This window comes from Esox lucius, chromosome 11 (assembly GCF_011004845.1).
Source record: "Esox lucius isolate fEsoLuc1 chromosome 11, fEsoLuc1.pri, whole genome shotgun sequence".
Taxonomy (NCBI): domain Eukaryota; kingdom Metazoa; phylum Chordata; class Actinopteri; order Esociformes; family Esocidae; genus Esox; species Esox lucius.
This window is the reverse complement of record NC_047579.1, coordinates 24,191,664-24,206,529: the sequence shown is the minus strand read 5'-3', so window position 1 is coordinate 24,206,529 and position 14,866 is coordinate 24,191,664. Positions and strand designations below refer to the sequence as shown.

The following is a 14,866-nucleotide window of genomic DNA, read 5'->3' as shown; positions in this document are numbered from 1 at the left end:
AGGACTGGGGGATGAGTAGCGGGGTGGGGTGGGGGGCTCCTGAGAGGTTAGAATAGTGCGCGTGATAGTTACATTGCTGTGACATCACCCCTCCATGTCAGCCCCCTTATTTGTGTGAAAAAATGTATTTGCCCTGTGCGTGTGCTCTTACAGTGTGTGAGTGTGTGTTTGGGGCGGGGGGGTTGGGGGGGGGGGGGCAGGGCTGCTTTGTTCTGTCCTTATCTTTGAGAGTCCTTTCTCCCTCCTCGTCAGTCTGGGTGCTGGTAACTAGCGTTTTCTGTGCCAAGAAAGACTTGTGTTACAGCAAGGTCTGTGTCCGTCTTTTGCTCCCTTCCATACTAACCAGGTCTCTCTGTACCAGAGACGCTGTGTCGTGTACATAGTAGTGTTGAATAGATAGTTTTTGGTTATATTTACTTATTTTGTTTGTTTGGTTTTTTTTTACGCTAGATTTGGTTTTCTAGACACCAGCCTAATATATTATATTATATAAACCACTGGACATCTTACTACTGTAATAGTGTTTTTTTATGATCTCGCTGGTGTCTTTTTTTATTTTTAACTTCTATTTAAAACTGTTTTGATGATGCTAGAGATGTTTTCCATTACATTTTATTTGATTATTAACGTTCTACACCGGTCTGTCTGTGAGAGGTCTATCTATCTAACATTTAAAACCTACACCGGTCTGTCTGTGAGGAATCTATCTAGCTAACATTGGTTGTTTTTTTCCCTTTGAACTCTTCTAAACAGTATCTTCAATCAAGAAATGTTTTCACTGTCTACTGTAACAGTTTTATTATATGGGGAAACACATTTTTCAGAGATATGACATTCATTGCATAATGCTTATCAAAAATAATTGTTGTTTTGCACTTCATAGGTAATGACTACTGTGTCTGTGATATTATAGGGGGAAGACAAAAAAGCAGAGCGGGGATGGTAGAATGACCTATGACCCATGACCCCCGCCAATGGCCAGAGATGGTATAACCCCAATAGTCTTTCGCTGTAATCCTGGGTCATAGGGTCAGATGATGGACCATTCACTGAGGGTCAGTAGGTGGGCCCCAACCATAGAAATAGAATGAAAAGATTGGTTATTCTATGTCTATGCCTAAGCCACTGGGCTGCATGCCAAGGCAGCCTGTTTGGTCCTGTCTGTACCAAGCTTTAGTGCTGGTATAGGATCAGTTGTGCCTTTTAGATCACAGTGAATAAGATTATTTAGACAGGAGAGACCTGGTCCTAGATCAGCACTGCTGCTCTGAGATGCTATGTGAATACAGGCCCTATGAATGGTTGACAAGCAAGGAACAACTGTGAAGATTCATGGAACCGAAGACGGGTGGGTTTCAATTCTTCAGTCTTGTGATGTTTTCACTCAATGTGGAGTACAAAAAAAAGTTACTTAGTAGATTTTTGCACTCGTCGATGACTACCTATCTGTGCATGCCAACACCATGTATACATGTAAAGACCTTTCCCTCAGACATACTGTTAAATGCTAATTCTATTTATGTCCCAGTCTTGTGACAAAGTCCTATTTTTCTGTGAATATCAGATGACAATTTAATGACTGTGCTTTCTTGAACACAACAGAAAGAGGAAGACGTGTAAAGTCGGTTCTAAAAGAAAGGCAGGATAGAGAACGGAAGGGGAATTCTGGGAATTGGATCCAAAATTTGCTATGGGGCCCAAAAATGACCAACACCCAAAACCCTCTGCCATTTTAGAAGAAAATCGATGACTGAAGATCAGTTTCTTCATCTCTGTATTCATAAAAATGCTGTATACAAATGATGATGAGATTTTGCACATGCTACTGTCTGTCAAGTTTGTTTCTCCCTGGGCAGCCCCATGTGAATACACCCTTCCTTCCTGGGTGTGACATGTCCTTGATTTGTGCACTCCCAAACTGTCTTGCCTTTGGAGTGTTCAGTTTGCGGCATCCGACGCAGGCGGTAATGGTTTTCACAGCTGTGACTGTGCAGTGACACGGCATGCCTATGTATAGAACTATGTTTCCCCTGATTAGACAAAATAAAACTCTTTCTGTAACCGATTCAGGCAAACGTTCAATAAAGTCTCATGTTTGGATCGTGTTTTTGTTTAAAAAAAAAAAGAAACCGGAAAAGACCATGCCAGTTTTGGCGTATACCAAATGGCACTGGATGTGACCATGACGAATGTAGAGAATACAAGGCCATTTGGGACAGAGGTGTGGTGATTTACAACGACTATGAAGTCCATAGTGATTTACAGGGACCCCGAAGTGACTGGTATCAAGACTGATTTGTCTACTGCTCATTATATTCCTTCTCGCCACTGAAAATGGCTGTGTTAAAGTTTATCATAAATCTATCAGAAACATAGCCAAAGCCTGAAGCTTACTAAAAACAACAGCTTGAAATGTTCAAAAGAAAGAAAGAAAGCATTGGCGAGCTGAGCGATTGTAAACAGCCTGGTAAACTGTGGAAGACCTGTACAGTGGATGACCAAAAAGTGCTGTCTATAATGAATGGCTTGGATGTGTCAGCCAATACCATCCACACAAAACGTCCCCAGCAAAACTACAGAAGTTACAGTGCAAGAGTACACATCCTACACGACCAGGTTACTGCTGAAACACACAAAAACACCATCATCAAACCCTTGGGACTCCACTTTATTGTACAAGACAATGGCCACAAACATACTGCCACAGAAACTAGGGGATTTTTCAGGGCCAAAAAGTATAAGTTCTTCACAGGTCAAATCAATCTTGTGACTTAAATCCAATTAAACATGCTTTTCATTTGCTGAAGATGAGACAAAAACTCGTAGCCCTTGAATGGCACAGCGCTGAATTTACTGCCAACAGTGAGGAACAGAAGGGTTAAAATTAAGAGACCACTGCAGATTGAACGCTTCTGTCCCTCACTCAAAACCTTCCTTTTCAACTTTTTTGGAAAGGAAAGAAAAAGGTGCAGTGGTCTCTTAGCTTTTTCTGGAGCTGTACATTAGCTGTGTCACTGCAAGATCAGGGTTTCGAAATCCTGCTCACCGATTGTCTAAAGGGTGCCTTGTCATGTTCTATAAATGCCTTGTGGGGTCTTGGGCATCTGTGAGGACAACCAAGGAGAGTGCGTTCCTCCCAGCACGTGAGATTCCAGTCTACACTTCCTGGATGATTAAGCAGCATGAAAACAGCCAGAAGGGCGATGGATGTGCTTGGAAGACACCTCTCAATATTGATTGTGCCAAGTCAGCTGGGAATTGCTGCTATGATCTCAAAATTGCATGTCTCAAAATTGGGAAGACAAACAGCTGCGGTAAAAACCTAGCAAAGCATTACCAGAGAATATGTATAGCACTGGGTGGGGTTAATGCGTTGCAAACATCAGGCAGTTACTGCCTTTATCAAAATACTAAATATAAATACGTCATTTCGACATCAATCAGTCCCAAGACGTAGGAAATAGGACTAAGTAATAAAAGTATTTTACAAATGGCGAAGTGAATATATACAGTATCTCACAAAAGTGTGTACACCCCTCATATTTTTGTAAATATTGTAGTATATATAATGGTGGCCACACAAAATATTGACACTTTGGGCCCAATTTGGACATTTTCACTTAGGGGTGTACTCACTTTTGTTGCCAGCGGTTTAGACATTAATGGCTGTGTGTTGAGTTATTTTGAGGGGACAGCAAATGTACACTGTTATACAAGCTGTACACTCACTACTTTACATTGTAGCAAAGTGTCATTTCTTCAGTATTGTCACATGAACAGATATAATCAAAAGTGTACTCACTTTTGTGAGATACTGTAAACACAAATACCCTCTATACTATACAATTCTTTGATGCGAAATCCAAACTTAAGGAGAACAGAACCAAAAGAAGAAAGATCAATTTACTGTCCCAGAAATTATGGAGGGCGCTGTATGTGACCCAGGACCCGGAGGACCAGGCAGACAGACAGCCGTTGGTCCCCAAGGCCTATCAGATGTCCTTCAAATGAAATGAGCTGTTTTATTGCCTCCTCGGCCTAACCCAGTGGCAGCTGTCCCTCGGGCATCCAATTACCAACTTACTGAGATAAATGGCCCCGCCTACCATTCTGATGGTCACTGTGTCAGGATTGGTCATCTTTCTGTTCTGCTCTGTGATCGGCTTCAGTTAGAAAACTGTGAGGCCTTCAAGACCATGGTAAATCCCTCAGACAGAGTATATTGTTACTGTGTAATGCTAATATACTGAAAGACGCACAAAGCGATGGACTGTATTTAAATGGTCACAGAGTTACTAGGAGAAATAATATTAGTGTTTTATTGCTGTACTCCACTCAGTCACTTCTCTGATCTCTTCCTCTTTCCGTCTTCAGCTTCCTGACTCACAGGACACAAGGCTAGCCTGGAAAATGAAAGTGCAATTCTGTTCATTTACACTCATCCTTTTCTATGTCGTAAATTCCTGTTTTGAGTGGAAACATTAAATGAATCAATCACAAGACAAAGGGTTTGTGGAAAAAGGAGATATCATTCAGTTGCATGAGATATTACGTGACGAGAAGCAACGCAGTTGGCCTTGTAACTACCAGACAATTTAATCATATTTGAAATGTGAACTCCGTTTTGTCAACACCAAATTTATTTATGCAATTTCTAAAATCAGTATATAAGCCACACCCTTGAGCAGCAGTGGTTTGTAAACGTTTTTCTCTGAGGAGACATCATGCTCAACCAAAATGTCACCATGTGCCCTATCTAGGTCCACTAGTCAATGTGGTGCCTAGAGATATGGTGGCATTTGGAATCACAATGGCCTCAATCTCTTTGGTCTCTCAGCGGCAGCCTCTGGATGAAGGGAGGACAGTCCCTGTGGCTTCAGTGGCTTCCCAAGGAAGGGGAGAAGCTGTCCATAGCGGTGGAGAAAACAATGTCTCCCGGAGCCTAGGGTAGCGTCAGTGAGTCGGTCGGTGTCCCCTGCTCCCCGGTCATCTCCTCGCCACCCCCGGCGCTCTCGGGGGTGGTCTGGGCAGTGGGGGTGTGAACCACGGTGTTCTGTGGGGTCGGGGAGACCACCTGGATGGACACGCCCGAGTTGGAGCACCCAGGGAAGGGAGAGTCCCCGATGAGGTCAGCTAAGGCCGAGCTCACTGGGGAAGAATAGAACAAAATAAACCAAACGTACAATAGGCTCACACTCAAACGCAGACACGCGCGCGCAACTGAGAGGTTTGCACACTGGCTTACGGTGACAGCTGCCTGGCCTGCTCTATTGTTAGCCTCTCTAATACACAATGGACATGACATCATGGATGCGAAGCTATGTTGAGCAGAATGGAGCACTACATTTGACCGGTTACAATAGTCAACACAAAGACATAGACGCCACAGGCCCAACGCTGTTTGTGACGGCTCGCTACGTTTCAGAGTGTTAACCGTGTTTGTCCATCAGGCTTGTGGTCAGTTCGTTTTTCTGTTCAATTTAGTCAACGGAAATAGAACCTATATAGGGACGACGCTACGACCTCGAGGTGCCATGAGGTGAACAGTGTTTTTCCCGCTTGGTTTCCAGTGCATGTTTCAAATGGTGAAGTGTTTTAGTGTTTCGGCCTGTGGAGTGTGGTGAAATGGGCTCTGCTTGGTGCTGGGTAAGGTGCCATCCAGCCAGCTGCTGTTAGCAGATAACAGTTACCATATCTTTTCTCTTGTTCTCTCTCCCATCTGTCCTCCTCCCTCTCCCATTCAACTCTCCCTCTCTCCCCCGCTTGTCTCGGTCCTGTGCTTTGGGTCATTTGTTACTCTCTGCTCTTTGCTGCTCCACTCTCGTTTCATTAACGGCGAAAAGCAACAACAGGCAACCAAAAAAAAATAAAAAACGGACAAACTGCAAGTTCAGCAAGGTTCAGCCTCTCTCCCTCCCTTTTCCCCTCCACCATCTAACCCCACTTCTCCTTCTCTTCCTGTACGCATCTATCCCTAACACACATTCTCTGACTCTCTCACACACACGCAAGTACCGTATAATGCCCTGGTGCTGATGCTGCGAGACAGAAAGAGGTCCCCATCTAGAACCCAGTGGTCAGGTATAAAGAAGTCTCTACCCATTGAGAACACTGTATGCGCTGATGTTGACAGGTGGAGAGAAAGTGGAGCCTCTCCATCTGCAGTGAAAACCTCCAGTCAGGTGTTCTTTCCCCCACTCCCCCCCTGGTTCAGGCAGCAGGAGGGTAGTGTTGAGTGGGTGGGAGAATGTTCGCTGCTCCACGGGGTTTTAGTGTGTGTGAAGTGTGCCTTTGTTGGTTTTGGAATGTGTGCCTCTGTGTGTGGTCTGTGTACAAAAGACACATTAGACAAGGCTGAACATGTTGTGTGCGGGGATATTGTGACATGGGAGTGTGTATGCATATTCCAGCATATCCGTTTGTATGTTTGTACGTGAGGAGAGAGGCTCTGGGCGCATTTGATTATGTTTGTGTGCCAGTGCGTGTTACTATTAAGAACTGTAAAAGGTTGGGTGTCAAAGACAAGTGTTTCTTTCAAGGTGACCAGTCATTCAGCAAGTCAGTCAGTCTGTCAATCAGTCAGGACCCTTTCCGTCTGGACTCGGGCCTACATTCACAGCTGCTCTTCCCTATCCTCTCTCATACAAACACACATACCAACACACACACACAGATCCCCACGGACACTTTTATCTCTCCCTCCAATACCTCCCTACTGCCACGCACGCATCTGCCCTCCCGTACCTTTTCTCTATGTCACACAAAGATCCTGAGCCCTGAAGACATGTTCTCTCTCTCTTTCACTTCCCCTCATTCCCTCCTCTCTCTAGCCTGCCCTGTCTCTCTCCCTCGCTCCCTCAGTACCACGGCTCTCCTCTCCTCGGCAACATCCTAATTCACTTACTGCAACATCAAAGGCCTTCTGCGTCAGAAGATGTGTGTTGTGCAGGCATGCGTGTGTCGGCGTGTTATCAGGAGCAGTTGTGGGCTACGGGGAGGTTTAGGATCAACAGCGTCGTGTGGCCGGCTAGCCTGAGGCCTGGGGCAGAGTGATAGGAGGCCAGTGTGTGTGTCTTCTCTCACCCCGGCTCTCCTGGCGAGCCCAGAACTCCTGGACGGTTTTGGTGATGTCTCTGTTCTCGTCCCTAAGCTCCCTCTGCCACTGGCGCAGCTCCTGAACCTCTGGATGAGCCCGTACCTTCACACACACACACACACACACACACACAAAGCGTTGTAATGACCATTGTTCTCCCTGAGCTACCTTGAGTGAATAGACAGTCAAACTAAAACATCCAGTAATATCTTTAGTAATATCCCCCTGGTTTTGATCTTGACCAGTTGAGTCAGAACCGACACACCTAATTATAGATGTTATTTGTGTACGCTCTGCTCTACATTTCCACGTTGTTTCCTAATTTATATTTGTAACTATTCTAAATATTCTCTACTTGAGCTCTGACCACGTGAAACGCATTGGAAATATATTGTGACTTGATTACAATTCCACCGCCACCAGAAGTTTGGCATTAATAACATGTCGATTCTTGGATTCGCAGTCAAGCCTTGCGGACAAGCCCTTCTCAACGATTTTAGCTATTACAAGTAGATACTGAAGTGGATGGATTATAATGTGGATGATCAAGTGGAGAATAATGTAGGTAATAAAGATAACATGGATGATGATTATGTGGATGGCGTCATGGATAAGAGATGGGGTTCTTTTTCTTTCTTGACGCAGTGCCATGTTTTTCAGCTGTTGGGTGTTAATGATCATGTGGAGGCTGACGATAATGTGGAGGCTGACGATAATGTGGAGGCTGACGATAATATGGAAGCTGATCATAATGTGAAATGATAAAGCCAGAGCTCAGAATAGTGAGAGAGACTGTTTGTGCCTGCAGCCATTCACATGTCTTTCCCTGGGTTTCTGTCCGGCCTCCAAGATCTCAATGAGGTTACAAATAGCCACTGCTGTTGAATAGAAAATGCCCCTGAATACCCCCGTCTCCCAGCCCCCACCCCCTTTAATTCTAACTAGACCCTTCTTTCTCTCAGTCTCTCTTCACCAGTTCCCTCCTGCTCTCCATTCTTCTCTTACCCCTCCTCCTCCTCCTGCCTTCCTTTTTCTCCTTCCATCCCCCCTCTCTCCTCTTTGCCACTTCCACCCCTCCTCTCTGCCTGTTCCCATCGTTTCTACTTCTTTTCTTCAATTCTTTACTATTCTTCCCCCTCTCTCGCTCCCTCCCCTCTCCCTTCTCTCTCCTGAATATTTCCTCTCTTCTCCTCCCCACCTCTTCCTTCCCATTCTCACCATCCATCCATCCATCCCACCCCTTGTTCTCATTTATCTCTTCCTCTCCTCCCACTCCCCAGAGTGACCCTATTATGTCTCTCTCTCCCCTCCTCCCCACCCCCTCCTCCTCTCGTTTCACTCTCTCCCCTCTCCGTCTCTTCAGTCTCTCTCACCCCCGTGCTCCCATTCCTTCATCTCACTCCCCGTCCTCCGCCTCCCCCCTCCCCAGTGTTCCTCCCTGCACGGCGGGGTGAAGCCTTAGTTAGCGGTTAGCCGTTGCTAGCTAGCTCCGGTGTGACAGAGGGCCGGTTACGTAAGGCGGGACCACGCGATGGGGCAGAGGGGGCAGGGGAACGGGAGCCATGGTTAATTCACGGGGTGTCAGAACGCGGCACCGGGCCCCTCTGCTGACGGTCGGAGACACCGGGGAGATGGAAATGAGGGGTAAAGGTCGGAGTGGGGGGTGGCGTCTTGTGTGCAGGCATGCGTCAGAACCACTCAGGAAGAAAAGGACTGGTGATGGGTGTCTGTGTACTGCAGCCACTCTGGCTGTGGGGAGGTTTGGTAGGCTGAGGTACATACGCGTGACTCGTCCAGTACAGCGAATGTAGAGGAACGGGTTCGTGTCACGCGGTTAACGCTCCCTGGCTGACAGTGTGTGCGTGCGTCGTGTATTTCAGGGTTTGTTGAGCGGATTCTCCTGTGGCATGTGTACGACTGAAGGGTGGTCATTTCAAATGTGATTATATAAATGATGACACACTACACACCCACACACAGAAACACACACGCACACGCAAAACACACAGGCAGACGCCATTCAGCTCAATCCCCTCTGGCGTACTCACCACAACCAAGACCAAGGCTTACCAAGAAAACCAGCTGGCACACGTGTGTTGCGCGCACAGACACACACACACACACACACACACAAGCATTCCATGTCTCAAACAACACTGCATTCCCTTCCCTTAGCGATGTGCTGTAAGCCAATAGTGTGAACTGTGAGCAGACCCTATCAGTCCCTCTGGATGTGTCACTCTGAGGGCTGGATAGGCAGACACACTGAGATAATAAAAAGTCAGCACTGTCGATACCAGTCTCACTTCATACCTCCCATCCCGTATAGACCTGTACAGACCCGTCTACCATTAACTTTCCACTAGCTCGCTGGTCTAATGGAAGTCAACTCACAGCCCCCGAACCGCTCGTCTGTAATCACAGACCTAGTTGTCGGTCCAACAGCCACACCACGCGGCCATTGAATTTGCTAGAGAAATTGCTATCTTTACATTACATCAATCTTTGCGGATGCTCATAGATGAAATAAAATGTTTGCAAAGATCATTGAACTTATCTTGATAGAGAACGAACATGCCGTATCAGCATGATGGTTCTCTATCAGGTCAGGCTAAAGCTAACACTGGTGACCAACTTGATCGACACAGCCCACAGTCCTACAGAGCAGGCCAAAACAGGGTCTGGCCAATCACAGAGCAAGGGTGACAAGTGACCAGGATTGGCCTGTATTGGGCTATCGCATATGGTCCCTCTGGCTGGTGTTACGTCCTATGCTGGCCAGGGCTATTTGCTGGCCTGAGAGGCTAAATAAAGCATTGCTGGGCAGTGGGCTTTCCTTAACTGGGCTTTGGTGGACAGATATTTATCTGCTGGTTAGAGCAGGGCCTTATTCACCAGGACATCACCGCAAATTGTTTTGAAACGGGATGCGGAAACAAAGCCTTAGTCATGGGACGGTTTCAGGTAGCCCCCAACTGTTTCGGTCTCTTTCCATCTGTTCCATGGCAGACCTACCTAATGAACGGGACCCAGGCTAAATGGAGTGGAACACTTGGAAGTGTACCTCCGGTAATGCGTTGCGCCTCAGCAGGGCTAAAGGGCGGAGGATTATGGCTAGCTGGGCTACAGTCTATTAGCTAAGTATGTTACATAACGTGTGCTGTGTAGACATAGCGTCTCCCTCGGCATCGTGTAGCCAAGCATCTGTCTGTGTCGCTCAGAGAGACACGAGAACATCCTGTCACACTGACTGCTGTGTCCCGTCGATGTGTGTGTTTTTCCGATGTCCACCGTTTCGTCCCCCCGGCGACGACTACACACACTGTCAACGGAAGACGCGACTGCGATGGCTGCGACCCCTTTGACTAAAAAACCCACACCCCTTTTCTGCAGTCTGTGCAGCTTCTGGCTGGTTACGTAACTCGCCAGAGTGAGAGAGAGAGAGAGCGGAAAGAGGGACGAAGACGGATTGTGAGCGTGTTTGTGTGTTCTTTGTGTGAATGAGAACGTGGAGAGGATGGATGGATAACAGTCTTGGGTTTGTCCAATAGGTCCTCGTCCCTGTTCTGCTATGAACACCAGGTGACATGTCTCTCGTGATACAGACAGACCCGTCCTCAGCACCAGCCTGCCCACACAGCCCCGGCCCCTCCAACACCAAGCATTTGATTCAGTCTAATAACTCAGCGCTAAGCACCTGCGTCCAGCGAGGTCTTTTTCTCCTCGACACTGGGAAGAGGTCGACGTGGGGGTTTGCAGAGTAGACGGACACAGTATAAAGTGTCTGAGGTGGGTCGCCCACGAGGTCACTTGGGGGTATGTGAGAGGGGAGGGCAAACCAGTAGGCCAAATCCCTTCACGATGTATCCCTCGTTAAGGCCTGGTTCCATGTCTCATATCTCCATCTTATACGGACTCACACCACATGGGCGTCTGTCAAACAGCGAGTCAGCCACAGTCATGCCTCTAAACAGCACTAACCATGTTGCTTTTCTTGTCTGATCACCCCTCATTTAGCAGGGCCTGAGTTTTCCTATCGTAGCCTTCTCTTCCCACTCCCTCCAAAATCCTCCAGAGAGTGATCATTCGCTCTATTGAACCTCACCTCAGTCAGGGCAGGAGAAACACAGGGGCGCCAGCGAGGCAGAACCAGGTACAACTCAGTACTGCCACCTCCTGCATAGGAGAGGAATTACAGCCAATTGCATTGAGAAATAACAGCTGTAATACAACCTATCTCTGTCCACAAACGACAAACACGCACACTCCACCCTGCTCTGCACACCCCAGCGCTTTTGCAAGCCCACTCAAGCGGAGCTTGATCGGACATGACAGATCTACACCACAGCTGGCAATGTCCAGCCTCAATAATTTACACTGACGATTCGATTTTTGGCACAGTTTTCCCACGTTATCACTGGGTCGGAGGAAAGAGAAGAAAAAGGTCTGAGGATCAAAATGTATTTGTAGCTAAACCAGTGAAATATATTTTCCCCGTTTTGAAAAAGGCACTTTTTTCTGTACAAGTGTTGGGTTTAGTTCAAAAGTTACAACTGGGGTTGAGATTTGAGTTAGCGTTAGAATGTCAGGTTTAGCTTAGTTTTTTTGTGTTACAGTCAGGGATAGAATAAAATAGATTTTGTACGGGGAATCTGTTTCGAGAGCCCCATTTAGTGTTACTGTGTGAAAAGGTGGTCTTCTATTGGTAAATGAGACAACACCATTACAGGCAGACTTCAATGCCTATGGGAGGTCAGCCATTGGCTGCTATGTTTGCATGTGTGGTATGGTAGGAATGGTTGCATGGTATCTGCAAGGAATAAGATATGAGGGGATGAGGTATATTTCCAATTTACCATGGTGGCTAAGAGACATTCTTATGCACGATGCAATGCAGAGTTCCTACACATGCACAGCACGTGGCCATTGTAGGCCTATACTGGCAATATACCACTTCCGAGATTCTTCATTGCTCTTATAAACCACTAACCAATGCAAATACAGCCATTAAATGTTCAATAGGACTATTTCTAATGGAACAATATGGCCCATACTTCATAGTTAATCACACATACCTTATAACCCCGCCAGAAGGACTGAATGAGAACAGCAGCCTGCTCGTCAGACAGAATTAGGGAGAGGGGCAGGGGAGGTCTGGGACTGGAAGGAGAGAGAAAGAGGAGAAAAGGAATCAAATGAGGGGAGAAGAGAGTTAGAGGGAGGGCGGGGAGTGAGTCACCTCTTTTCAAAAGGGCAGCATCAGCCTAAAGGGGTGTGTACGTGTATTTATTGAAGCACTGTGTGTTTTCTGATTTGTCCACACTTCATTCAGTCACTTGAAACTCACTGTGTGCAGAGCCAGTCCTTCACAAACGGTATCTCATAGAAGTCCACACGGGACTGTCCTTGTCGGCAGGGGTTCTGACTGCAGTAGGAGGGAAACAGTACCGTGATGTCAGATGCAAAGTGTTTCGGGAACACACAGGAGACTGAGTTCAGTTAGACATTGCTGCGTAACACCGAACCATTTATAGTGACGGACAGGCACTTTTTAAAATGGCAGCGTCTTAATGTTCAGCAGACCAACAGGTGGGAGAAGGTTCAGAGACAGTGTCAAAGCTGTTTTAACTAATCTAAGTGAGCGTGGTGCAGAGAAAAGAGCACAGGCAGTCAGTCTTACTTGTACAACCACTCAGTTAGGAAGTCACAGGCGTTGAATGCCGTTCTTTTCCCCTGAGAACAGGTGACAGGACATCAGGGTTGAAGCTGTAGAACACTAGTGTACATATCGTAAGAACAACTCGTTTTTATGCGGCTCACTCAGGCGTAGTACACTATTAAGTACTTTGAAAATCCTGTAAGTATATAGCCGTATGAGGAACTTTAATGTTTTTCCTTCAAGGTAGCGTAAGTTAGGCTAGTCATACTGCATTGCGCTGTAGCCTGTATTTTGGGACGTAGGCTAGTTTTGATGGCTCAGTTTGTTGTTTTCCACACCAGTTGAGTTTGATTTCCTTGTACATTATGGATGATGCTGTCTAGTAAATGGCCATCATATCATGTTAGTTATATAATATATTGCTGTGGTACCTCAAAGCAGTGTTGTCTCTGGGCCTCTCTAAGCATGGCCTCCAGTCCAGGCAGCAGCACTGGAAACACAGACTCCTCCAAGAACTGGATGATGGAGTCTGGGGCAGACATGGGCAGAAGAGAGGGAGTGGCATTTTGGCTATGCGCGGGAGGAATTTAGTCCAAACACTCTGTGGTATCATTAGTTAGTTAAAAGTAGCAAGTGAAAAATATGCCTCAGCAGATGATTATCATAGTTGTGCTGCAATGAGCTTGCATCCCAAAACCCGAGGTTACAGGGTAAACACACAACCTCCGGTTGGTTTAAGGCAGTCAATGTATTTTAATACAAGATGTACAGATTTGGAGCTCACTTTGAAGCCATTGGGGAGTTGTGGTTGGAGGCTGTTTGCGACTGGAGAATGAAGGCCTGTCCCACACGGAGTACCCAGCAAGGGCAGGGTGGCTCAAAAGGGGATTGAAATTCTTCAATGGATTATCATCCACAGCAACCTAGAAACCCATATGAAAGCATTTAAATACAGTGAACAAAATTATAAACCATCACTTTTTTGCCCCCATTTATCATGAGCTGAGCTGTCTGCCATCTGCCCTCTACAGTGAAAACCGGGATTCATCCGTGAAGAGAACACCTCTCCAAAGTTCCAGACGCTATCGAATGTGAGCATTTGCCAACTCAAGTCGGTTACGATGACGAACTGCAGTCAGGTCAAGAACAATATTTGAGGGAAATAGGCCTTTTATGTTCATAGAGAAAGTCTTAGACCTTTGAGTTCAGCTAAATGGGGGCAAAAACAAAAGTGTTGCGTTTATAATTTTGTTCAGTTTAGATACAAATAGATTTATTTTTATACAAATGCCTTACATACGCAAGAGAAAATTTATGGGACACGTCACCTTAGCTGCCATGAGACCATAGAAGACAGGGGAGTGCTTGCTGGCGCTGTATTCGGAGACATGCGTGCTCGCGGAACCGGCACTGTCTGTCCAAGCTAAGCAGGGTGGACTGGGCTGCTCAGACTCATATTCTGTTTTCACAATACAATAAAAACAATAGATCGGTGCTTATTTCAGTCGAAATCATGCATATGTACATTATACATCACAAAAAGCATACATTACCTTCACATATTTGATGCCAAAGTGATTTCTTAGCCCCGATTAATTTCGACATTTTCGTTGAGGGAGTTGCTACGAACGCATGATGGTTGTCATGGAAAATACTACTTCCGGGAAAACACCTCCTAAATATTTTCATTATGTATTATTTTTTTCCTAAAATGTCCCAAATAATTGGCAATGAATCTTAATAAATGTAGGTTAAGTTGTTAAAGATGCATTACAATATGTATAATGACACAGGTAAATATAGGGCGTTCCTACGAAAACTCTCATCCCTGCCACAGGAGGGCATACAACGGACACAAGCAGACAGGATCAGTTTCTACCGATCTACTCCGTAGATGGACAAAGATTAACTAACGTTGCAAGCATTAATCGCTTGAATTAATGATGTACACTACAGTACATTTTGGATTACACAATTATAGCACTTCATTACGTTCAATGCTAATTGCAGAATATAGTAATATACATTTATGCTTACTTATAAAACCATGTCCAAGTTTAGAAAATCCCTATGATCTTATTCTAATACATTTTATAGAAACCAGGCTTTTA

The 14,866-nt window shown here is 45.9% G+C and overlaps 1 protein-coding gene across 1 annotated transcript; it reads right to left on the bottom strand.

Moving 5' to 3' along the window:
- Positions 1-4,650: 4,650 nt before the first annotated feature.
- Positions 4,651-14,391, bottom strand: iqck (IQ motif containing K). The gene is made up of 9 exons (XM_010873988.4): positions 14,309-14,391; positions 14,084-14,214; positions 13,540-13,678; positions 13,187-13,284; positions 12,777-12,829; positions 12,444-12,521; positions 12,172-12,256; positions 7,084-7,198; positions 4,651-5,148 (listed from the first exon to the last, which is right to left on the bottom strand). Exons 1-9 carry the CDS (start codon positions 14,358-14,360, stop codon positions 4,943-4,945), a joined length of 957 nt encoding a protein of 318 aa, XP_010872290.2. The 5' UTR covers positions 14,361-14,391; the 3' UTR covers positions 4,651-4,942.
- Between the last annotated feature and the right edge of the window lie 475 nt (positions 14,392-14,866).